This window comes from Osmerus eperlanus, chromosome 28, assembly GCF_963692335.1.
Source record: "Osmerus eperlanus chromosome 28, fOsmEpe2.1, whole genome shotgun sequence".
NCBI lineage: Eukaryota > Metazoa > Chordata > Actinopteri > Osmeriformes > Osmeridae > Osmerus > Osmerus eperlanus.
This window is the reverse complement of record NC_085045.1, coordinates 3,418,195-3,444,274: the sequence shown is the minus strand read 5'-3', so window position 1 is coordinate 3,444,274 and position 26,080 is coordinate 3,418,195. Positions and strand designations below refer to the sequence as shown.

The following is a 26,080-nucleotide window of genomic DNA, read 5'->3' as shown; positions in this document are numbered from 1 at the left end:
ATATAGGTAAATATAGTTTGACCCGTAAGAGATCAAGACAAGTAGCCTAGATTCATTATTACATTCTGTTAACTGATTTATAAATTAACCGAAATTGGATTATCTTCAAAAATAGGATTTTGTCACTGCCAAACTTATTTTTACGCCCAATGTGGATGTAAGCCATTAGAATCACATAGATTGATAACCACCAAGACCAGTGAATGATGAGTCTAACACAGTCGGCTACGTAGCCTATTTTATGGGTAGGCTGCACTACGCGTCCTGACGCGCTGAAGGTGCCAGAGATGAGAACAACTCAAGCTGAGGAGGGTACTGTTGTAAGGATCGCGGATGTACAGCTGAAAGGAATTGGAAACATATCATCCTCTTTAAAAAATGGCCAAAAATACTTCTCTATATTTTCGTATTGTAGAGGGCAGAAACCTGTCAGCCAAAGACGTGTAAGTATAATTGACATAAACCACAGACTTGCTCCTCTCTATTAATTATAAAGATTACAAGATATTTCTGTGAGATCTAGCCTAGTGTTGCACATCAGATCACATGCAGCCTAAGAGGCACAGAGCTGTAAATGACAACTGATTCGTATAGCCTAACCGTTTTTATACATTTCTATATTTGGTTGATTTCATTTTTATGAGACTGTTTTCAGGAGTTTTGGCATGCATAGGCTCTAAGTCCATAACTACATGTAAAACCTTTACATGTGGTTTTGTAATTTAGAGAAAAACTGAGACAATTTTGTTGTGATTTCATCTTTTTAAGATCGGGGACCAGTGACCCATACTGCATTGTGAAAGTTGACAATGAAGTTGTGGCCAGGTGCGTATGACCATCATTCATCACACTGGACTATAACACGCTAGAATTGTTATGTAAATGCTTTGACAGTATGTGACAGGCACTGTAGTGAAACACTGTATCATGATCATTTGTTCTCTGACTGATATGCATTGAGTATGGTTTGTCTTTCAGTGCTGCTACTTGTTTTTAAGTCATAATTATAACATTTACTTCATACAATAGAATCCATTTTGATCAGTGAGATCACTGTCTTTTTATGCTGATTTATGAGGAGAGAGTTAGCTGTTGTGACTGTTGTTCTCCCCAGTCTTGCAACGAGGCAAGCCATGCTGGTGTGTAGGTAACCACGGTAGCGATGATCACAGTATGAGAACCTTAAGCACCATAAACCTGATACAGGACTGGCCTTTAAGACACCCGCAGGTAACCATGGAGAGGGGGCATAAATTATTGCAGGGAGCTCCCGTTCTTGGCAGGGAAAATAATGAAAGCCTGGTACATAGTAGGGGGTGATGTTCAAGCTGAGCACCACTCCACATAACAAGTGTAATCTGTTTGTTTTCTTGATAGACATTATTGTTTGGTGATTCGCCCCCGCCATAAAAAGTTAATGGTTTGTGTCAACCTCCAGATTTGTCACCCCGCAAAAACTAACTGGAATCTATTAGCCTCATAATCTGTATGCCATCCTCTTGAAAGGGGTTTAGGTTGTCAGTTCTTCTTATTCTGATATCACAAGTAATCTGCCCAATGGTTGAAAACCACCATAGTATTCCTTTACTGTGTTCAACACAAAGCCCACTCCTTCACATTAAAATATTCACCATGTGAATATACAAACCACTGGGGTATTGTTGTGAATAGGACATCAGCATCTGTTTGAGGATTAGGTGGACCTTCACAACGGTACACATTCGACCCTTCACAGGACAGCTACCGTGTGGAAGAACCTCAACCCTTTCTGGGGTGAAGAGTACACACTCCACCTGCCAATGGGGTTCCACACACTCTCCTTCTACGTCATGGATGAAGATACGATTGGGTAAGACCACCCTCCTCGGTCAGGGTGATTTCACCTGTGAGGTAGAGAACGTGTTTAGGAGTGCAAAGAGACATGTTGAAATGTTTTGTGAGAAAGAAACCGAGCAAGTAAACAAGCATCACGAGGCAGATAAATCAATCTGAATCTCTCTCTCTCTCTCTCTCTCTCTCTCTCTCTCTCTCTCTCTCTCTCTCTCTCTCTCTCTCTCTCTCTCTCTCTCTCTCTCTCTCTCTCTCTCTCTCTCTCTCTCTCTCTCTCTCTCTCTCTCTCTCTTGCAGCCATGATGATGTCATTGGGAAGATATCTCTCAGCAAAGAGGCCGTCGGATCACACGCTAAAGGTATGACAGATTACCACCAACATGGATTTTGCAATGTACAAATCACTCCCATATTTCCCATATGTTGACGACTGTACTGTGGGTGGCATATGAAAGGGGGTAAGTCAAGGGTTTGGTTTAGGAGACTAAAAGGTGACCAGACCAGCAGATTCCCATGACCCCTAAGAAATGTTTCTCAGGGCACCGTAGGTCACAGTGATTGAAAAGTTGTTGTTTTAAATTTTCCCTCATAGTAAATCCCCATGTTTACTTTTCTTTCAGCATGGCTACACTCGAAGATGCTTGTCATGTAGACTGGATTTCATATCCATAAACTCTGCAGTGTTCAAATAATGTTGGTGTTTTATGCGTGTGCTTTTAACAGCACACAAGCCAAACAACCTATGTGATACTTTGTGTCTCACAGCAGTTGCTTTCTCCCAGTAACAAACTGACCAGGCCTTCTGTGTTCAGCACTGCAGGGCTGCCAACTCTCACGCATTGGCCGTGAGACACACGCATTTCAACCAGTTCACACGCTCTCACGCCACACATTGTATTTCTCACACTGAGAAGGCAACGGCAACCAAGTAGTACTGCTAACGTTGTAAACAGTAATGGACGAAGCGCAGGTACACTGAGTGAAGGAACACAGACGCGCGAACACCAGTAAAAGCTTGTCTCGGGGCGGGGGGGGGGGGGGGGGAGGTTGGGGGGGGGGGAGGTTGGGGGGGGGGGGTTGGGGGGTGGGGGGGTTGGGGTGGGGGGGGTTGGGGGGGGGGGGGTTGGGGATGGGACCAAATCTCAGTGGAGGACCAAATCTCACTCCAAGGTTTTTTTAAAAGTTGGCAGCCCTGGCACTGTGATTCACTGCAACATGTTGCCAGTGCCACTGAGTCAACCAGTCCCTCATACGAACATGGGAAACTTCTGCGTTGGTTGAAAAAAACAAATCACCTTTCAACCTCCTCGTATCTTTCTGAACTATAAACTTTGCTGTTTCAAGGCTGTTTGTGTGTGTCTCCTTCTATGTGAGCAGGCCTGGACAGCTGGATGAACCTGATTAGGGTGGACCCTGATGAGGAAGTCCAGGGGGAGATCCACCTGGGTCTAGAGCTGCTGAAAGATGCCCAGAGGATAGGCCTGCGTTGTCACTTTATAGAGGCCAGGTAAAGGACATCACTGCATTGATTCAACTGTATTGATCGATGCTTTCATGGAGCCGGAGAACTGTCGCAACCACGGAGAGCGTATCTGATTAAGCGAGAGAATGCTTCTCCGCTGAGTGATAGATTGTGGGTTTTGTAATTGAATCAGCACATGTCACAATGCTCGCCAGTCGATGTGTGATTGTTGTGGCCTTGAGTTGTAAAGTAAACAGATGTCCACGCCAGCAGACTGCGCCGAATTGCAGGGAGCGGACTTGGAGAAGCTAAGCTAATTTACGGCGAAAAGTGCCACGGAAAGCCATTAAGGAACGAGAGGCAGAGAGCAGGTTTGCAAAGCGGCCATCGGAAACACTCCTCGTTGCTCTGAGAGCATAGCAGCCTTCCAACCTGACTGCTTCTGTGGGGTTTGAATCAACAGTGTTCAGACCGTCTTGAAGAGGGCCTCCAACCAGATTTGGCCCGCTCTCAACAATGCCATAAGTTTAGGGGATCCAGGGCGATTTCACTCCTAAGATGCTGAACACAGTCCCACCAGTTATGTTGTGCATTTTGTGAGATAAGAAGACAATGAACCGCTTCAAACAATCTTGACTTTGTGGCGTAGCAACTTTCTCTTTCATAGTTTGGATTGAAAACAGTGATCTCGAGAACAGGATTTGAGGCATAATGTCTTTAAGACCACTATGGTAAGGCCTTGTCTGTGCTATGTCACCGTAGCGTGGGTCTCTGTGACAGAACTGGTCCCAGTGGATGGGGGCAGTGACGTCACCATGGCCTGCAGGCCTCCTGCCCATGATGACAGCTCTTTACTGAGTCATTTTCACTGTCTCACCTCGCACACTCCCCCATCTGCGGCCTGGTCTGTCCTCCCTCTCACTCCCTGGCTTGGTGCTAATGAGCCTGTCAGTCAGGGAATATTCTCCAGTCTGCTCAAAAAGACTGGCTCAAATTCATCTTCAGTCCGATGGAGAATTGGGGTAAAAGCATGGGAAATAAATTAACTACTTGTGTAAATGTGACTGAGGAAAAAAAACTGCAGTATAAGATATAGCCAGAGCTTATCTTGGTTCCAAGACATGTCTGGTTTGTGTGTGACCCCACAGAGACCTGGCTCCACGAGATATCTCCGGCACCTCTGACCCCTTTGCCAGAATCCTCTTCAACAACCACAGCGCCGAGACCTCTGTGAGTAGCTCGACACAATGTCGAAAGTGACACATTCTTACGACGATACATACTCTGCTCATGTGAAGGTTTCGTCTGTGTCTGTTTGTGTTTATGAAGATCATCAAGAAGACCCGGTTCCCACACTGGGGGGAGACGCTGGAGCTGGAGCTGGAAACGGAGGAGCTGACCGAGGGAGGGATGGTCACTCTGGAGGTCTGGGACTGGGACATGGTGGGGAAGAACGACTTCCTGGGCAAGGTGACCACTCTGTTATTTGTTCCTAATCTTTCCCCCCGCGCAAAATGTGTGTCAGCATTGCTTGTCGGACTCACAGGCTCTGAGGTTCTGGTCTCAGTTGGATATTGTCCCCCCCCCCCCCCCCCCCAAACAGGTGGAAATCCCTCTTGCGTGTCTGCATAAGACACCTTTGCTGCAGGGTTGGTTTCGCCTGCTGCCCCTGGGAAACCACGACGACGATGCCGGGTAAGGACAATGCGTCGACGTGTTTGTGTCTGAAAGACATAGAAAAGAAACGACACAAAAAAAGGGAAAATTGAAGAAAAGGACAAAAGACCTCCTCTTCCTTCTCCTCCTTTCCCTTCTTTCTTGCCTGAGGGGGTTGCAAGCCTTCATCTGTTCTCCCACTCCAGAGCTGCACAGTTTAGCAAGGCTTGAACTTACAGCGCATCCGCACAAACTGATTAGTTAGAAGCCGTGATAGCAGCCCTGGCTCTGCGTGGATGAGGATCTGTACACAGAGGTTCATTAGCGAGTGACTCATAGCTTCAGGATGGTGTTTATGTAGGAGATGAGGCTATACAGTCAGAGAGGAGCTCAGATGTCTGCAATAGGGCCGGGGGGGGGGGGGGGGGGGGGGAGCGCAACGACAGCGTGGGCTTGGCTCACATCACACTCAACGTGTCTCTGTGTGGTGTGGAGCTACTCTGGCCCCATGCAGTGAGGGCACAGCACCGAGAGGGCCAAACGTCAAGCCCTCGACACAAGCACTGGGGCCTGTACCTGACCTGTGTGTGTGTGTGTGTGTGTGTGTGTACCTGACCTGTGTGTGTGTGTGTGTACCTGACCTGTGTGTGTGTACGTGTCTTTGTGTTTGTGTGTGTTTGTGTGTCTGTGTGTGTGTGTCCACGACTCAGAGGCAAGCTGGGAGCTCTGCGTCTGAAGGTTCGCCTAGTGGAGGACAGGATCCTGCCCTCCCTGTACTACCAGCCTCTGCTGGACCTGCTGGTAGAGTCAGTGATCTCCCCTGCGGAGGTAAGCGGGTATCCCTGCTCCGGGATGCACTAAAGCTGAGAGAGGTGGTGTGGATCTGCTGTCATGTCTTGTATGTGTTTGAATCCTACTTGGAAGACCAGCACAAAACTGCCCACTCAATGTCTCCTACACAAGCTACACTGTGCTTCTGAGTCTAATGGTTATTGTTGATCTGTCGTTCGTTAAATGGCAAAGTATGATTTGACTGACACTACATGCAATTTCATTTCTAAGCATTGGTGCAGGGCTGTGTTTCTTACAATGTGCGCCCTCAGGATCAGACTTCCCGTGTTCACTTCCTGTGTCTGCTTCACATCGCTGCTCCCTGTTTCCTCTTCACCTGTTTCTGCCACACGTCTGCAGGTGGAGGACCACAGTCCTCTGACCATGCTGGAGGAAGTGACCACGGTGGAGAGCAGGCAGGATGTGGCCATGACTCTGGTGAAGATCTACCTGGGCCAGGGGCTGGTGGTGCCCTTCCTGGACTACCTCAACACTCGCGAGGTCAACCACACCTGTAAGACATGCTGACTAAGACAGTTACAGTGTACGGCTTAGCAAAGCTAAGAAAAAGGCTTGCGTTGCTTTAGAAAAGGAAGTCTTTTTTTAGTGATCTAGATGAGACTGGATAATTGTCACTGAAACTCTTTGAAACGCTTGTATGCACACGGACGCACACCCACACACACACTCGCACACACACAGCTTGTGTGTTAGTCAGAGTGAAGGAGAGCGCTGAGAGATCACCTGCTGCAGCTCCCCAGTGCTCCCCAGAGGCTTCAGCTAAGCGTTGCTGGTATTTAACTCTGACTTGACGCTTGTTTTCTAAAGGCTGCCGTCCTTGCCTGTGTGGGTGCCGACCGCCCTCAGGCACTATATTTATCCGACGTCCGCCAATTATTCACTCTACCAGTCATTTCACAAGTTCTGTGTTCATCAATTATGTTTTGGTACCCCCCCCCCCTTCCCCCTCACCCCCACCACCACCCCCTCCCCGAACTAATTCATAGGTAGTTCTGTTGTCTGTGGTGTTTGTTCGTGTGGTTTGAGATAACAAGCAAAGTGCCTAAGTTTCCATAGCAACTCCACACGATCCAAACAGGAGCTGGTTGATCACAAGATCAAAATAGACACTGGGGAGCAGCAAGGCATTAAAGCAGGCCACACAGACCAAGTAGAAACACAAGACAGAGCTACAGTTGACAGTGTTCAGAAGACACTTTGAGTTATGTAGTGTTTGTCCTTTACTGTATTCATGGTTTTAGTCCCCTAGTCCCTTCATGTATCCACTCACAGTCGACAACCCCAACAAGAAGGTCATATCGCCGTGGTTATATCAGTGTTTTCCTATAAAAGGATTACGGTAGCTGGGTTGTACACAGGGTCACAGAAGAACAGCATAGTGTCAGTTAAAAACGAACATTAGTTATTGGAATACTAACATTAGTACTGACATACTGCTGCCCTGGTTCACCTGCTGTCTCTTCTCTCTCTTGGTGAAGACGAGTAACGTTCTTTAAAACGTTCTTTTTCACCTCATCTTTCACCCCCTCCTTTCAGCGGATCCAAACACCCTGTTTCGTTCCAACTCCCTGGCATCCAAAGCCATGGAGCAGTTTATGAAGGTAACCCGCCGTTTCCCTGAGTGTATTCGCATGCTCTCCTCTTCCACTGGAAGCATCGCAGACGACAGCTCGCTGTGCTCCTTGCAGGCAGTGGGGATGCTGTACCTGCACGAGGTGTTGAAGCCCATCATCAACCGCATCTTCGACGACAAGAAGTACATCGAACTGGACCCGTGTAAGATCGACCTAAACAGAACCAGGTAGATTAACTATGGTTGTCAAAAAATTCGATAATATTATGTTTCCCAGCATACATTGTCTCCTGAATCCCTCCTCTCAGGTCATTTACCACAGCTTAACCACAACCATGCCTCCCTAGGGATCAAATGTGCATCATAAGACAACCCAGTCATCAAAGAGAACACTAATGAGACCATTCTAGAAGACTTTACACTGCAGTTTTGTGTGAGTCAGAGAGACGACATCAACACCAAGAGATGAAAAAGAAACGTAAAAATGGGGGAGAAGATTGTTGCTTGGCAACTAGAGGAACCCCCTGGGATGTCTATATGTGACATGGAGATATTTCTAGGATCCGGCCCCCACAACTGTGTCTGTGCCTGCCTAGACTTGACCTGTTATCTGGCTGATCGCACGTCTCCCTAGACCACACCTGCCGATCGCCGCACCACCAACGCATGTCAAAGGATTCATCAAATATATATATATGTCCAGTGACACGGCATGTCCTTGCATTGAGCCACCCAGAAAAGGAGCATTGCAGTGCTTAAGATTCTCCAGTATTCTCACACATCGCCTCCAGGAGCCTGAAACCCATAATCCCAAGGGGGAATTACTAGCTTTGTTCAAAGATCCGAGGGCCTCCTACATGTTCACGATGATGAGATTCTCTTCTCCTTTTGTTTCTCCTTAAGGCGGATCTCCTTCAAAGGGGCGGTGTCGGAGGCGGAGGTGCGCGAGAGCAGCGTGGAGATGCTGCAGGGATACCTGGCCAACATCGTTGAGTCCATCGTCAGCTCCGTGGCTCAGTGTCCCCCGGTCATGAGGGTGGCCTTCAAGCAGCTCCACAAGAGGGTGGAGGAGCAGTTCCCCGAGCCGCGGAACGAGGTGAGCCTCCCCCACAGTCAGAGGGCAGAGGTCAAGGGCTCGGAGGCTGAATCAGAGACGGGCATGAGTGCTGGAGGAACGGTTTCATAATCACAATCAGCGCTGCAGAATCAGCGGGTTGATTGCTTCTCTGTCTCACGCTGTCTTTGTGTTTCCCCTCTCCTTCAGGATGTGAAATATCTGGCCATCAGCGGCTTCTTCTTCCTGCGTTTCTTTGCCCCCGCCATTCTCACGCCCAAACTCTTCCACCTGAGGGACCAACACGCGGACACTCGCACTAGCAGGACACTGTTACTGTTGGCCAAGGTACGCACACACACACGCGCGCCGACACACACAAGTTTCTGTGTTTGTGACCAGGGAGGGTGTGTGTGCATGTGTGTGTGTGCATACCCTGTTTTTTACCGGTCTGTGTAAGGACACATGGTTCAACAGCCAGTAATCCAGCTTTGTGGAGCTGACTGTTGCTGTCCATGGTGCTGAAGTCCTGTTGCCATGGGTCCTTCACAGAGAACAGTCTATTTTTACCTCTGGTGCCCGTGCGCATGGCCAGGCTGTGGTTCAAAGCGGAGCATCACAGGGGAGTAGGGAGAGGGGCTTCCTCTGCACCCAGGGCCAGGTGTGGGCAGGACAAAGAGGGAGCTAGCCTGCCGCGGGGGCCTGTTTGAGCTCACACAGAGACACACAGAGAGAGAGATAGATAGAGATAGAGAGAGAGAGAGAGAGAGAGAGAGAGAGAGAGAGAGAGAGAGAGAGAGAGAGAGAGAGAGAGAGAGACAGACAGACAGACAGACAAAGAAATAGAGATAGAGCAAGAGAGCGCTCGTGACTGACAGTCTGAGCGTCCAGATACCGAAAGCGCGCGCGGAAATGAATTATACCTTCATTTACCGTGAGGTTAAGCACCTGTCAGTGCAGGGAATGGGGTCTGTGTTGTGTCAGGAACTCGTGTGCACAGAGAGAGCGTGAACGTGCCTGTGCATGTCTGTCAGGCTGTGCAGAGTGTGGGGAACCTGGGCATCCAGCTGGGTCATGGCAAGGAGCAGTGGATGGCACCCCTCCATCCCATCATTCTTTGCAGCGTGGCCTCGGTGAAAGACTTCCTGGACAAGCTCATCGACATCGACCACGACAGCGGTAAGAGGGAATCTTGGTCATCTTGTGTTTATTCTCAAGACCCCTGTTGAAAGCAAGCTAACAGTGACCATTGATACCAGTGATACCCCCCTCTTTATCAGTCTACCTACTGGTGCTAAACAGTGCAGCTTGGCTGGGCTCCTAACTATCCAGGTGCTAACCAGGTGCCAGTGTGGCAGGTCCCAGTCATTACTGGAATCAGTTGGAACAATGGCCTTCTGGTGAAATATTCATAGCCAGCTGGGAGCCGATAGTGGGGGCTACGGGTACGAGTTGGCTGGCCGTTGGAGTGTGTCCCCTGCCACCCCCTTCCCGTCACACCCATCACCCACTATGTCCTATCGTCACGTGTCACCTGGCCTGTTGTTGCCATACATATTATCCCTCTGACATATCAGGTTCTAATCTCCATATGTCATCTCACAGACTGGTTCCCCCACTCAAAGGCCAGTTTGACATTTAATGCTCTTCAGAGGGATTTGCACGCAGCATTGGACTCCATGTTCCATCGGTGTGTAGGTGGTCAGAACATGATCAGGGGGATAAGACACCCAGGCACAGCCCACTGTGAGAGGGGGACGTGAGGAGGACATAGTAAAACGGCTCCACGACCAAGTTTACTCCCGACAACAACACCGTTATGGCTCCACCTTGTGTTCACACGAACGAAAAGGACACTTCCCCCCCATGCGTTTGCCTGATCGTCCTCGGGGGGGGGGGGGGGAGTGGACCCCCTTTGTTTTCCTTCTCTCTCGTCCTTCTCCGCAGTGTCCGAGGCTCCCCAGAGAGCCGTGTTCCTGCCCTCGGTCACGGTGAAGGAGGGCTTCCTGCAGAAGCACAAGGCCGAGGGCCCTCAGCTCCTCTCTCGCTTCGCCTTCAAGAAGCGCTACTTCTGGCTGACCAGCGAGACCCTGTCCTACGCCAAGACTCCCGACTGGCAGGTGGGGACTCGTGACGATTCCTTCCCGCCCTGGTGTCACAGAGAGAGACCGACGTGACGAGCTTAGAGCTCTGCATCCCCCTGACTGGGACTCATTATCAGCAGGCGTTATGCGCTCTGATGAAGAACTGGTTCCTGCGCTGCCTTCAAAGAGTGTTTGATCGTCATCCTGCCTCGTGAAAAGAGGAAGCATTTTAATCATCTCTCAGTCTAATTTATTTGTATTTCACACCATGTGAAAACATCATTAGAGGAGAGGTTATTATCATGTGATGCTAGTCCAGATAATACGCGTGAGAGAGAGAGAGAGAGAGAGAGAGAGAGAGAGAGAGAGAGACAGAGGGAGACAGAGAGACAAAGAGAGAGAAAGAGGGAGAGAGAGTATAGCCTCAGGAAATTAATTGCCACCACCAGGTCCCAGAGCCCAGAAGTAGACAGAGAGAGAGAGACAGTGAGAGAGACAGTGAGAGAGAGACAGAGAGAGAGAGACAGACAGACAGACAGACAGACAGACAGACAGAGAGAGAGAGAGAGAGAGAGAGAGAGAGAGAGAGAGAGAGAGAGAGAGAGGGAGATGAGGAAGGGAGCCAAGGCGGTGAGAGGCTGTCTCTTTGAGCTGGCTCCTTCCTTTGTATTCTAGGAATAAAGGCCAGGTTAATTGAAAGCAGTGGATATTCATGCTAACATTGCAAATCAGACAGTGGACAATATCCCTGGCCCTCCTCGCCCCTCTCGCTGTGCGTCAGCTCCACGGGCCGAACGGGCCTCCGACAGAAGAGGCTGATTTACACATTAAAGCAGCTTTGCCACCATGTTTCCTCCACCTGCCCTCATGCTTCTCCTCAGCTCCTCTCTCAGGCCTGTCCTTTGCACAAACACTGTCGCACATCAGCATTGGTGCTGTGCTCCTTAAGATTTCAGACAACAGGAGAGATGTGATGACGTTGGCGTTTCCGGAAAGGAGACACTACACCAAATCACTCTCCAGTTTTCAGAAATCCTAATGGAGCATTGCGAGGCGATGGAGAATTGAGCCGTGCTGCGTGTGTTGCAGGTGCGCTCCTCCATCCCCATCCAGCGCGTGGTTGCCGTGGAGAGGGTGGACGAGAACGCCTTCCAGCAGCAGAACGTGATGCAGGTCGTCACCCAGGACAACGACGCCCAGCTGCACCCCATGTACATCCAGTGCAAGGTACAGTCGCTGACCACGCCCCGAGCACAAAGGCACCGCACAGTCACTGACAGTACTTCCCCGTCGTCAGAAACCCCGTTTCGGGCCTGCGGCGGTCGTTCCCTTCTCTGACCTGTCGTTTTTTGCGCGCAGAACGTGAATGAGCTGAACCAGTGGCTGTCGGCCATCAGGAAGGCCAGCATCTACAACGAGCGCATGCTACCCTCCTTCCACCCGGGGGCGCACCGCAGCGGCAAGTGGACCTGCTGCCTCCAGACGGACCGGGCCGGTAACTTCCTGCTCTCCTCCTGGTCTCACCCAATCACATGCCTCCACAGATCGCACAGCTCACACCTGTATGTGTCTAAAAGCACACACCTGTAAACAGTAGTCTACCTGCCACAGCCGTGGCCCCCTTCCAACCTCGCCTCTCCTCGTGGCCCAGCTTTAGGTTGCAGTCGCACCCACTCTGCAGTGACTCTGGGGGACTGGAGCGACCCTCTGGACCCTGACGCGGAGGCCCAGACCATCTACAAACAGCTGCTGCAGGGCCGAGACAAGCTCAGGTCAGCTTGGTTCCTTCCTGGCTGGGAGGCTGTGATAAACAACCGTTGACACGGCGCAGTTCTTTCAACAGCCACAAGGGGTCTACATTGCAGCACGTTCCAAGAGGATACTGCTGATTCTGCTTCGTAAACAGAACGTTGACTGTCAACACTTGCTCAATACACACCATTTAGTTGATCATGTTTATACAAAACAATAATGAATCATCTTAGCTGATAGCAAGTCAGTAATTTATTTGATAGTGATGTACATGTTGCTGTGATTTCAGAAAACAGTACCTTGAGATCCCGGCCAGCCAAGCCCCCCTAGAGGAGGATGGAGCAGAGTGCAGTGGGCAGGTCCTCAGGCCCAGCCAGGCCGCTGCTGCCAGGCTGCTGGGGGTGATCCTGGATCTGGAGCAGGCCCACACCACCTTCCAGCGCCGGGAGAAGGAGGAGGACTCTAGCCTAATCCTGACCCCCTGAAGTGGGGATGCCCCAGGAGTCAGCCTTGGGGGGATAGAGCCTGGGCACCATCCCACCCCAGCCTCAGGGGAGGTCAGGTAAAGGACTCCTGTACTGGAGAGTAAAGGGACCGCAGAAGGCCCTCTGGACTGCTCCACCCCTGCCATGGTTTCAGCATGAATGACCTCCTCCAGAGATGAATTCTTTATGAACGTTGGACAATGGCTACACGCCCTAACAATGCCACTCTTTGACTGGGCCCCCCCCCCCCCCCCCACACACACACACACACACAGACACACACACACACAGACACACACACACACACACACACACAGACACACACACACACACACACAGACACACAGACACACACACAGACACACACACACACACACACAGACACACACACACACACACACACACACACAGACACACACACACACACAGACACACACACAGACACACACACACACAGACACACACACACACACACACACACAGTGTCAGAAATTACGCCCTAACAATGCCACTCTTTGACTGGGGTTTTTCACAGTCGCCCCCCCCCCCCCCCCACACACACACACACACACACACAGACACACACACAGTGTCAGAAATTACGCCCTAACATAGCAAAGGCTAGTTTTGGCAGTTGGAACTTTGACTAGTCAGGGCGCAAAGTGAGCCTGACGCAGGGACAGATTGTGGTTGAGGAGGTTTCGTGTCATCCCTGTGATTCTGTCAGCTGTCGAGGAATGTAATGCATGCCCTGCATCAATCATTGTGAAATGTGAAAAAGCTTTTGGTATTCTCAAGTGTTGTACAGGACCTTATTGGAGGATGATTATGCAATCTGCTTTTAGTGCACTCTACCTGAATGTATGCTATTTTGAAATTGCTTTTATCGATATTTTCTACTCATCTAATTTTATATATATGTATTCGCCACAACAGCAAAAATGTAGCAAGGAGATTATCAGAGGTTTGATATAATTTTCACAGTGGTATAGCCTCTGAAAAGCGTAAGTAAATGCTTTTAAAAAAGTGGCTGACATTCCATTATATGATGCCTCTACTTAAGGCTTGTATTTATTAGGGGAAAAAAATTGTTGCTGTTGTTGCCATGGGCACCTGAGATTTGAGAGCATTTGACAAAGCTTCTGTGCGGTGCTACTGCTCTGTTGACTGTTGTGAAGTGGGAAATATTAAGAGAGATATCTGTGACTTTGCAGCAATGTAATATTTTTAGGTAATGTCATGTTCAGTAAGCATTTGCTCTCAGGTTTGTATCTGAAATTGTTGAGACATCAGCATTTGACTGAGATGTGATTGCTGCCATTATTTTATTCATTGTACTTTGTGCAGTAAAAGGAAATAATACATTTATTGAGAATATCCATGATTATTAACACCAGCTAGCTGTTGTTTTAGTTGCTTTTTAAAATTTTGAAATGGCAACATTTGATTTATTGACTCCTTCCCTCCAGTATCTAACTATTATTGGTGGAATGTTTAGAGCTGTATTAGATGAACATCAGCCCCATTGCAGGTGAGGACTGGTTTGTGAGCTCAGTGCTTTGGGATGTGTGTGCCATTGCTATTGCCTAGACGATGAGGGAGAAGTTGCCAAAATGCCTTTTCTGCCATGTCAAACCCTTCTCTTCTCAAGTCTACAGGATACATATTTTATAGTTGACGTGATGTTTTACAAGATGTTTCTTAGAACATACTGTATTTAAAAATATACAATTTTTCTGTGTGGAATGACGCTTTAATGAACTTAGAGTTGTAATAGAAATTTAAAGTTGTAACAAGTTATTATATTCAAATGTGTTTCCAACAGTGCGATTTTTTGCCTTTACTTTTCATTTTGTTTCAGCGTATTGTTTACCTCAGCTGCAATCGACAAACAAACAATCCTAAACAAGGCATACCCAAAGTAAATTGAAAGCATGTTCTTGAACAATTTGGAGTACATGAGTGCTTGTGGTCTCTTTTGAAAGGTGACACTCCGAAGTTAGGGTTGGTTGGGGGGCTTCTTCTTCTGACGAGGTACTGGATGGCTGTTGAAGGCTTTGGACAGGACAGCTCCTATTGGGTCAAATGAGGTGTCAATCCAAAGGTCAGAGTGCAGTGGACATTTTGAGACCGAGACGTCAGGGATGTTTACATCTGAACTTAAGTTAGAACATAGTTTACATGGATGACTACAGCGCAAAAGGCCACCACTTTAGAATGATGCAACAAGAGTCCTTTTGGTGTATATATTTGACTTGATTGGATCGTTTGGACCTTTGGAAACTGGACAACTGTAACTGGGTGAGTCATCTCTGTTTTCTTTCGGTTTGTTGACATGTTGGTGGTCGGACAAAGACATTGATTGTACCTGCTGTTGCGACTCGATCTTGAAACGGTTTATATAAATAGAATCACAATGATCATAGCTTTCCACTGATGGCATGTGTACCAATTTAAAAATATATTTTGTGCATTTCATAGTTTAGTACTTAACAATTCAACAGCCTGCCGGCGGGCGGTGGAACTAAGAGGTAAATGACTATCTGAAGCAAAATTGATTGTTGATTGTGACCTTGTTATTTCATGAAAGAAAGCTGTAATTTTGAAAATGAGCCTCTATTTTGTATTGCTGGCAGAAACTGACTGCATGTTCAGAGTGGATTGTTCCATAATCAATATCACTGTGAACCTTATTGAACTCTAAACACCTGTGTCATTTTGCTTTTGCTTTTGTGTTCATGATTAGACGATGGATAAACTATTCAGCTCAGGCAGCCAGACAAGGGATACAGTAACTGGAGTTAAAGAGTCAGTTGAGGATCATTCCCTCCTATTTCAGTCCATCTCCATGAAAGACTGGAGGTGAAATGGAAGCCCTGGCTGTGTGTGGTCAAAGACGACTTATTCAAAAGACTTGGGATCTCATTATAGTCGTGCCACATTGCAGAATAGGCCCTTCCATCCTAGCCTCCTCTGAGTTTCCCTCTCGCCACTGAAAACTAATATGAGCTCCATGAACAAACCTGAACATCCCTTAGGACTCTGACCAGATAAATCATGTTAAATATGATCCATTCAGAGTGTCCCTGAGAGGCACGGGTCCGTTCCTTTGATATTAGACGAATATTTAAGAAAACGAGTCAAATGTGTTGCGCAGCAGTTTTACTTCCTAACCTTATTAAAATGCTAATGAGACGCACCTGCCTCGGGGGCAGCGGAGACTCCCTCATTAACGCCGTCATTAGCGACGGAGGTGGGCAATGAGGAGAGGAGCGCTTGAGGAGGGGGAGGGGGGAGGGGGGAGGCGTGAAGCGGCAGCCCCGTGACAGACTCTTCACGACAGGCCCCCGATCTGACCCTCTCTCTGGGCCTCGAAAGGAAGGCTGGAGGCCTCGTGTTAGTATGCAGCGCGGCAGCCTGCGAGCAGACCTTACCCCCCCAGCTCTCCTCACACGGCACCGACATTCAGCAGCCACCGACAGAAAATGACCATAAAGCAAATTTACTGCCGGTGAAAACGGTTTCGTCCGCTCTCCGCAGCTCCTGCAAAGCTCGTTTATATCCACGTAACGAGACTCGGGGTGCAGGGATGGTTCAGGATAGGGAGGGCTGGAGGAGCTTGAAGAAGGGCATTGTGGGTAAAGTAAGAAAGGAGAGGAGGAAGAGATACAAGGTCAAACAGACACCCAGTTAAGGGCACATTTATTGTTCACAGGAAACACACAAACATGCAACAAGGTCATCACAATTCAATAAAGACTGATAGATTAAGAAGCCCTTTATAGTTTTAACAATATCTCTCCATATCCTTTCCTTTAGTTTTTAATCTGTTTGCCTCCATTTCTCTTTGTGATTTTTTTTTAAAAAGAGCAATATGTATGCTTATGAAGAGAAAATGGACGTTTAAAATGGCCACATGACTTGACACGTTTGCCAGTGGAAAGAATCGCAGTTAAAATGTAAAAGATAGCATGTATTCAAAGAACGAAACTTGAGGAGATGGAAAAGCAGCCAAGCGCTGTCTCACTCTCATCCCTCTAATCCAACTTCTCTCCATCAGGAGAGAAAACATGTCCACAGTGACAGTGAAACCAGGAAACACCTGGATGCCATTCCTATTGACTCAATAACATAGCCACACACCACGTTTTGCATTTTGCATTGTCAGCAGTATTGTTTACAGCACAGTTAGACATCTTGCTAAATATGGACTTCATTGAAGATGTTATTGTGTCGTTAGTGAATGAAAGTCTAAATCTCTCAAGCAGTCATTTTTGCAAAATAGACAAATGGTCCCAATGAGACACAAACGCATCCTCAAAGTAAACATAAACACAGAAAATGTTGGAACAGAGTAGACAAATTAGTTTAATATGTGGTGTAGCTTACAAGCATTACTGTTAAGTTTGTTTTGTACGTGAAAAGACAACTTGCAACTTTACAAGTCAATCTACCTCATGTCCCTCAACTTAAAAAAATGCAGTGTGTAAAATATGGAAAGTATTGTATTCTTGATTATCATAATATATCAATGTTATGTGAATGTTTGGTCGAACCCAAACAGAATAGACACCCAAAATATGTCTTCTGTAGATAAAGCCGATGGATTCGTGTTCCCCCCTTGGTCATGACTGTGAGGTAGACACCTCACGCAAAACTACACACCGACACTCACATCCCCAATGGACCTTTCTTGCTACACACAAGTATCTATTAGTTTACTCTGATATATAATTGCATAAACTCCAGTCCTCTTCTTTTTCTCCAAAAAACAGACAGCAACACCTTGTGTCCTTCTGAAATCATTCCCCCCCCCCCCCCGCCCCCCCCCCCCCCCCCTCCAGCCCTGCTAGTCCACCAGCATAGCCATTAGTCTGGTTTCGTATAACATCGGTAAGCCATTCTCCCAAAAGTACACACCTGAAAAGCCAAGATGGTTTGCATCCTGAAGTATTCTATTCCTATCACTGACACACAACATTTCGAATACGTAAGACATGGGGGGAAAAAGATTGATCAAGCAAGCTGTATCTGTACAACTCAATTCAATATGCCTCACTTAAAATGGAGAAAATATCCCTGATAAAGACTGGAAGCATTTCTTTCCTAAATTCCCATTCAAGAGAGTGACGACAAAAAGCTCGAAAAGAGAAAGTAAACATTCAAATGGAGCAGGCTGAGTTACCTTTGTTTGACTCTCACAAGCTTAGAATAGGACAGAAACGAATGGTGGTTTTCCCCCTTCAGGTTCCCGGGGTCTCTACATGGGGATTGGCCAACATCATGCTGTTAAATGCCCCCCAGCCAATGAAAAAGAGACACTCACCGTACTTACTGGAATCCCTTTCAGGGGGTCAACTACACAAGTTCTACATCAAGGTAACAACACCTGCAACAATGAGACTACTGGTAATATAAGAACTTCATAACATGGCATACATATTTCAACAGTCCCTGACATCCTGGCAAATTCTTCTTTGCCAGATTTTATGTATTTCATGTTTATCATGTGCCTGTGTTTATAGATATGTGGGCAAGTAGAGTGTGTGTTTATATTTTCCTTATATAGAAGAGTATAAAAATAAATTAAACTTACACCATATGACTCAAAATGAGCTTAAATTTAAAGGTTTCTCACATCTGCAAATGTGGATATAGTATATTTTAAAGCGGTACAAGACAGTTTATAAACATCAACATAAAAAACTGCAGATATTGTAGCCAATACAGTTAAAGACATCTTCCTAAAATTAAAGGATTGATTAAAGAAAACTGCTGCCTCAAAGTGCTACGGAAGACCAGGATTCAGTCCAAAGTTTTCAAAAGCATCCGAAAGATCAATCCCACAGGGGTGGGCAGCTGTTCAACAAACTTCCACAACAACCCCTTCAGGATTACCAGCAACACCTCCGCCCACGAAAATGTACAATATCCGGAGAAGAGAATTAAGCTGCATCACAAACTGTACACGACACAGGACAAGCAACGTCGTAAGATATACCGTCCAACCAGGACCATCGGAAACGGGTAAGCTAACGAGCCTCTGGTCTGATCGGATCCTGTGGGAGGAGAGAGCAGAAAGGAGCCACTGTTCCCAGAGCAACATCATCAGCATCCTGTACTTTGTCAACAACAAACCCAGCTCTCTCAGGCCAGCAAGCTGCTGCTTGGCTGAGGAGGGACAGGCAAGGACTCGTACCTCAGAATCACACCTAGCGCCCTTCAGTGAGGGGGGGGGAGGACTGGGATGGCCATTGAGCAGAGGGTCGCAGCACCAGAGGTGCTCGACAGGGCCGTGCCCGCCTGCTCCAGCCTGCCCAGGGCTCGTAGATCAGAGGACTGTACGCGAGGGCAACTCTGTCCATGATGGATCTCTTAGGAGACGCTCGCTCTCAAAGAAGGATGTGGACGCTCAACTGAGAAACATGTTTGGTTTCTCCGCTCAAGGACTAAGGCAGAGTTTGTTAACGCTACAGCGGGGGCACACGCACACACACACACACACGCGTGTAGGGAGTGTGATGGATCATGCCAGCGTCCCAGCCTCCTCCAGAGGGAGGTTAATAAGGCAGGCTTTATTCAGAGAGGTCAGCATCATCAGTGTGTCAACAAAACAAATGGGTTTCACCTTGCAGTGTTACGAGTCCTGTCTGCTTGCCTCAGCTTTAACACTCTCCCAAAGTTTTTAACAAGCATCTGACTGGCCGGTGAGACGCTTGCTTAACCTATTTCACGCCCGCTTTGAACGATACTCTTCAAGGTACCCCATGAAAATAAACGTTTAGGGCAAGACACCATATCTCATCTGTATCTCTCAGTCAGGATCATGCAGTTGAAGCCTTGGTTTGACAGCCTGGCTGAATGCCAGCTGTCTGCTTGCTTTGGGGAGAGCCAATCAGAGGTGCTTGTTCGCTCCTCAGGGTCGCCTTAGAAGTACAGCATGTTTGGATGTATTAAATCATGCCAAAAGGCCTCTCCTTTAAAAAAAGAAAAACACAACCAAATCCTTGAACAACCACAACAAAGACCTGGTTTGGATTGGTGTGAATTTGAGAATCTAAACTCGGCAAAAGCCAACCATTTAAAATTTAAATACTTTCTGCATATTGACAATTTCCTGAAGTTTTCTAAACAATGACCAACCACAAAATACAACACAATTTCCTAATCTTTTAGATGAACATTCCATAAACTAAACTTTGATACGGTTTCAGGATCCCAAACCAACTGTCTTAAAAATGGCAGATACGCGGTCAACAATTCAAATCCAACATTTAGGTCAACATGTCACTCCAAAACATGTGACTGTCAAATACATTTCAAAAAGCATTCTCAAATACATCTCCTTCATTGTCCTACGCTCCTCATCAAATCCCATCTCAACACATTTCAACTAAATCTATTTTTTCTATATATACCTTTATCCTATTAGATTGAAAATTTGGCAAGAATAAACATCCTCAAGGCATGGACAAAGAGACAGCAGTTGACCAGTGTTACCATATTTGGGTATATGCAAAAACAGTGTTACTGAACCATGACAATGATCACAACCGTGTCACTGGCTGTTTTTCTTTTGGTCGTATGCCTACACATCTGTTTGGTTTGAGTGTTTGGGAGTTACAGACAGTTCCCTGTTGGATGACGACCCATCATGCAGACGGCCAGCCCCTTGCTGGGAGGGAGAAGGGGGTTATGGGTAAGGATGCTCCTCGGGGGTGACTCTCCCCACGCCACACCTCAGTCCTTCAGGTTGTCCTCTCCCACGCCCTGAGCGGAGAGCTCCGTCTGAACGTTGTCCAGGTACTTGGGGTCGGGGTAGCCGTGGCCTGTCAGGTTGGAGCCGAACTCGGTCTTGTGGTGGATCTCGTTCCACACCACCGTGTCCGACTCTCCCGTGGTGCTGGATGTGCCGATGGTGAAGATGAGGCGGCGGTCCCACGCCCTGATCAGGAGCTTCAGGACCTAGTGGGGAGGGAGGGAGGGGGGGGGGAGGAGGGGGAGGGAGGGAGGAGGGGAGAGTGAGAGGGAGGGGGGCGGAGGGATGAGGGGAGAGTGAGAGGGACAGGGGAAGGGGGATGGGGGGGAAGGCAGGAGGGAGGAGGGGGTGGGAGAAGGGAAGAGTGAGAGGGAGGGGGAAGGGGGGGAGGGGAGAGTGAGAGCGGTTAGTCATAATCCCGGTTACCTTTCATGTTCGATACATTCAAGTTTGTCTACATTTCACACGCAGACATTTCAGAAGAACGTTTTGGGATTTGACGCTTTATTTCACGGAAACTTCGACCAAACAGGTCCAAAAGTAAACACAATCGAAAACTACAATCAGTCTGAACCATTCGTCAAACCGTTCGTTTTTGGATCGATTGAGTACTTCAGTGGGAATTCCTCATAAAATATGTCCTTGATTAATATGTTCTTGACTAATCAGAGTAGTGTATCCTAGTCAAAACGTCCCACATCGATCTTACCTTCCGGCCTTTGTCGTTGTCGGGAAGGTAGCAGTGGCGTGGAAAACCCCGGGCACTGAACTTCTTCCCTGGGCTGGGGTGCTCGGTGGTCTGAGGAAGAATGGCACACAAACCAACAAACAGTCACAACGCTTCTCTTTCTGTTCCAGTTTGATGGTTGGGAGGGGAGCACTCAAATGTCAACAGCTCCCTATGGACCAGTCCGATTGTTCTGGACTGTGACGTTATCTCTGTCAAGTATTTATTTGGGGGTTAAGTGCTTCACCGCTCAGCATTCGTTCTTCTATTTAATCAAAACGAGAAACTGAACATGAATATGCCTGGAGCTATATCAGTTAGATATATTCACTTTTCGAAGCCGAGATAATTCATGTTTACAGAGAGAACAAGGTAAAGAGAAAGAGAGAGAGTGAAAGAGGGAGGAATAGAGAGAGAGAGAGCGAGTATGCGGGCTAGGACCCACTGACTGCTCTATGACATGCTGTGCTGCAGCATGGAGCGGACAGACAGAGCCAGCTTCTCTCCCCAGGGAGACCTGCTCTGTTCCTCTGGTGTAAAGGTCAGTTTATTGACTCTATTAAAGCTCAGCTCTGCAGTCAAGATGAAATATGCAGCCCTCTCCTGTCTCCTGCCCCCGCCTCCTGCCTGCCTGCCCAGCCCCCCCTCTCCTCTCCTCTGACACCCACCCCCGCCCCCTTCCCCTGCAAGGAGCTCAAACGTTCTGTAGTTCTGAGTGTGCAGCGCTGTTTTAGAGCCCTCCAGGGGCCTCGGCAACACAAAGCCCTCATCATCAACAACTCTCTCCAGCCAGAGCGTGGCAGGTGGACGTGTCTGACCCTGCGCCACGGCCGGGGGGGGGGAGTCAGAGCTAGCGGGCCGGGGAGGGGGTGCTCATGGGGGCTGCGAAGCGAGGCGGCGCAGACCTGGATGCCAGCAGGAATGTCGTAGACAATGCGGATGGTCGTGGCCTCTGGGTAGCCGGGCAGGCAGTGGGGGATGACATGGTACTCCATCTTCCCAGGGGGTTGGGTGCCCGTCTTCTCCCCGTAGATGGCCTTACACGTGGGGCACTGCAGGCTGCCGTCCTGGGTGGATGCACACGGAACATCAGTTTAGAATAGCTCTTTTTTATCAGGATTCTAATCTGGTAGGTGGCTCGTGTTCTTTGTCACACTTTAAGACTAGACTATTTATAGTTAATATCTGTATTACAAAAGTCACTTTACTAATCTTAAATTGACTCATGACAAAATCCTATTTATGACAAATGATGAGCTAAAACTAAAGTAGGACCCTCCTAGCAATGAACTCATTCCGCAACTAATCTTGCATAATCCAGTCCCTATCCCATCAGATATTCCGGATGAATAGGATGTATAGTTCCGATCTAACAAGCTGCTATTATATCACGGCTCTATAACAAGCTCTGGCATGCACGCCCGTCCTCACCTTATTGCCATTGTTGTACATGGCCACCAGGCACAGCAGATGGTACATGTGGCCACACTTGCCAAGCTTGCCCACCAGCTCTGGCTTGATGCCTTTGTGCTGCAGGACCCCCTCATACCCAGATGACATCACCAGCCTCTCCATGCAGATGGTACAGTCCTAGGGGAGGTGGGGAGGGAGGAGGGGGAGGGGGGGGGGGGGAGGGCAGGGGGGAGGGGGGGGGGGAGGGGGGGGGGGGGGAGGGGGGGGGGGAGGGGGGAGGGGAGGGGGGGGGGAGGGGGGGAGGGGGGGGGGGAGGGGAGGGGGGGGGAGGGGGCATACATACGAGAACATGATTCCATATTATTATTGTTCCTACCGCACGCAGATCGTGTGTGCCTGTGTGTGTGTGCCTGTGTGTGTCTGTGTTTCTGTGTGTATGTGTGTGTGTGTGTCTGTGCACCCTTTTTTCGTACCTCATCTGGGACTACTTTTATCTTCTCCGTGTATCTCCGCACCACCTCCTCAGGGTTTTTTCCTTGGAATCAAAACACAACGTTGAAGAGAGGGGGATCAAACGCAACGCATGCACACACACATGCACACACATGCACACGCACACACCAGTAATATTCATGAGGATACGGGGAAACGGTTAATATTTGCACGCGGTTCTTACGCAATATACAAAAATAGGGAGAAAAGGCCAAATCTCTTTTTTTCCCCTCAACACTCCAGTACAAAATCCCCATCTGCAAATGTATCCCGTTGCGGTGCACCTCATTAGAGGGGCTAAGATAATCACAACTCTGGCTCCGGAGCACACTGTGACTGCAGCGCTCCTTGAGACTGATGAGACCAGTCCATAAGAGTGTGTGTGCGTGCAGCGCGCGGCGCTGAGGAGGAGGAGGGTCACCTTCAGACAGACGTACAGAGACCAGCCCTGCACATGGTGCTGATAGGGAGTCAGGTGGCTGAGCGGTTAGGGAATCGGGATAGTAATCTGAAGGTTGCCAGTTCGATTCCCGGCCGTGTCAAATGACGTTGTGTCCTTGGGCAAGACACTTCACCCTACTTGCCTCGGGGGGAATGTCCCTGTACTTACTGTAAGTCGCTCTGGATAAGAGCGTCTGCTAAATGACTAAATGTAAATGTAATGTATCCCACTGTAGGAGCAGGGCCAGAGAGGATGAGAGCGCCCACAGCTTACACCCCTAATACGCTCGCACACAGCCCCCCCCCCCCCGGCGCCTGTTGTTTGTTCATTTGAGGAAGAGAGAGAGAGAGAGAGAGAGAGAGAGAGAGAAAGAATAGACAAGAATAGACAAGTAGAGAGGAGGACTGAATTATGCATTTTCTGCTGTTGCCCTTTGATGGCTTCATTAGCTGGATCAAAGGCTCCTCTGGACTGTTTAGGAGGAGCAGGAAGGAAAAGAACGACCCCAGGTCTCTCCTCCTTCCATCACCCCATCCTCCCTTTCCCTCCCTCTCCTCTCCCTCTCTTCCCCTTTTTTTACAGGCTGCTGTGTCATTGAAAACACATTTGGCAGCAATCCATCTATCAATCTCTCCTGTCCCAGCTCCCTTGTCTGGGTCCGTGTCTGAGTCTCCATGCAGAGGCGGAGGGGGAGGGGGGCAGGGTGACTGGCTGGACCAGCCTGGAGAAAGCATCCCTGATCAATGACAGCCTAAACTCCCCCTAGGCCCACTATGGTTTCCATGGTATCCATTGACCAGCCGCTATTTCTGCTCCAGCCTCACAGCTCCCAATCAGACGCCCCCGTCATCAGCCGGGCTTTGGCTAGCTGTTCTCTCCTGGGCGAGGTGGTTTCGGATCGCCTGGCTTCATCTCAAAGTTGAGCCCGTGCATACGTTGACTTGACTGAATATGTAGAGTCACCCTGTCACATCTGACAGAGGGACGTCTTCTCCTTTCATCTCCACCCATGTTTCTCCTCTTCTCCCCTTCCTCCATCTAAACCCTCCTCTTGTCCTCCCCTCCCTCCCTCCCTCCCTCCAGCCCTCCCTCCCTCATCCCTCCAGCCCTCCCTCATCCCTCCAGCCCTCCCTCCCTCCCTCATCCCTCCAGCCCTCCCTCCCTCCCTCATCCCTCCAGCCCTCCCTCATCCCGCCATCCCTCCAGCCCTCCCTCATCCCTCCAGCCCTCCCTCCCTCCCTCATCCCTCCAGCCCTCCCTCCCTCCCTCATCCCTCCAGCCCTCCCTCATCCCGCCATCCCTCCAGCCCTCCCTCATCCCTCCAGCCCTCCCTCCCTCATCCCTCCAGCCCTCCCTCCCTCATCCCTCCAGCCCTCCCTCCCTCATCCCTCCAGCCCTCCCTCCCTCATCCCTCCAGCCCTCCCTCCCTCCCTCATCCCTCCAGCCCTCCCTCCCTCATCCCTCCAGCCCTCCCTCATCCCTCCAGCCCTCCCTCCCTCCCTCATCCCTCCAGCCCTCCCTCCAGCCCTCCCTCCCTCATCCCTCCAGCCCTCCCTCCCTCATCCCTCCAGCCCTCCCTCCCTCCAGCCCTCCCTCCCTCATCCCTCCAGCCCTCCCTCCCTCATCCCTCCCTCCCTCCAGCCCTCCCTACCTCTCCGGAGGTGTTTCTTCTTGGTCTTGCGGCAGGTGCCGGTCACCCCTGGTACAGGCTTCATGTCGCTCTTGTTGATGGGCGGGGGGTGCAGGATGGGTTTAGGAGCCCGGGTCAGGCACACGGGCAGACCTGCCGCACACATCAGGATACCTGTCATGCCTGACCCACGAGGAACACACAAAAACACACACATGAGGAAGGAAAACAGGAATTGAGGATTACAAATAATTGATATTGATGAGGAGACTGTGGCAATTTAGTTTTTGTTAGTCTTGGACAATTGATATATTGACTGATATATTCGACTAATTTAGTCACTGCAATGATCAGTAGTAATGGGTTTGATGTGTCCAGTGCTGTGAAGAGGCATGGTAATTTACAGCAGCTACACTGACCAGCTAGTGCAGGGTGAACAGCTCCAGAGCCCGTCAGGTTCTTGACAGGGAGAGCAGGAACCCTGAGGAGAAGACAAGATGAAGAGTTCAGTGTCATACCAGCACGATTCCCATCAAATCCAATGATACAGCAACAACATCCTCTCACGTCTGACAGCAAGCAGAAGAACAATACACAGTAGAATGTCATCAAAAGACAAAAGACAGCCAAGTGCACGGTCACGTGACTCTCAGGCACGCGCGCGCACTGACATGCAAAGATGAGACAAACCGCTTCAGCTGGGCTTGATTTAGAATGACACTTTGAGAGCAGGCATGAACACACTCCACACAGAGCACAAAGACACTTGATGTGTTTACACTCAAAGACCTCTACAACAACAGGAAACCAGAGAGAGAGAGAGAGAGAGAGAGAGCTGCATTTGCACCCTTCACACAGGTCATTATGGT

General features: G+C 48.9%; 2 protein-coding genes across 4 annotated transcripts in view; one reads left to right on the top strand and one right to left on the bottom strand.

Annotated features, from left to right (window-relative positions):
• The first annotated feature begins 237 nt into the window (after positions 1–237).
• Positions 238–14,935, top strand: LOC134015026 (rasGAP-activating-like protein 1). Its single transcript, XM_062454299.1, has 20 exons — positions 238–443; positions 769–825; positions 1,736–1,849; positions 2,128–2,189; positions 3,208–3,337; positions 4,441–4,522; positions 4,622–4,762; positions 4,896–4,987; positions 5,659–5,776; positions 6,140–6,293; positions 7,337–7,401; positions 7,489–7,601; positions 8,277–8,469; positions 8,638–8,775; positions 9,462–9,606; positions 10,375–10,547; positions 11,601–11,738; positions 11,871–12,006; positions 12,163–12,283; positions 12,553–14,935. Exons 1-20 carry the CDS (start codon positions 379–381, stop codon positions 12,746–12,748), a joined length of 2,433 nt encoding a protein of 810 aa, XP_062310283.1. The 5' UTR covers positions 238–378; the 3' UTR covers positions 12,749–14,935.
• Positions 14,936–17,599: 2,664 nt separating this feature from the next.
• The window catches only part of dtx1 (deltex 1, E3 ubiquitin ligase), a 33,239-nt gene continuing 24,758 nt past the window's right edge, over positions 17,600–26,080 (bottom strand). For all 3 annotated transcript variants that reach the window (XM_062454334.1, XM_062454333.1, XM_062454335.1), the window contains 7 exons: positions 25,631–25,692; positions 25,233–25,394; positions 23,121–23,182; positions 22,666–22,824; positions 22,140–22,301; positions 21,217–21,306; positions 17,600–20,713 (listed from right to left, as the gene is read on the bottom strand). In XM_062454334.1, the coding sequence (XP_062310318.1) occupies positions 20,489–20,713; positions 21,217–21,306; positions 22,140–22,301; positions 22,666–22,824; positions 23,121–23,182; positions 25,233–25,394; positions 25,631–25,692 (922 nt within the window). In that variant the 3' untranslated portion in view covers positions 17,600–20,488. The remainder of the gene's footprint in view (positions 20,714–21,216; positions 21,307–22,139; positions 22,302–22,665; positions 22,825–23,120; positions 23,183–25,232; positions 25,395–25,630; positions 25,693–26,080) is intronic.

Coding starts and splice junctions, on each gene's coding strand:
- LOC134015026 (XM_062454299.1), top strand. CDS start 379: ATGGCCAAAAATACTTCTCTATATTTTCGTATTGTAGAGGGCAGAAAC. Junction 6,294..7,336: donor TCGCGAGGTCAACCACACCT/GTAAGACATGCT, acceptor CCCTCCTTTCAG/CGGATCCAAACACCCTGTTT. Junction 12,284..12,552: donor CAGGGCCGAGACAAGCTCAG/GTCAGCTTGGTT, acceptor CTGTGATTTCAG/AAAACAGTACCTTGAGATCC.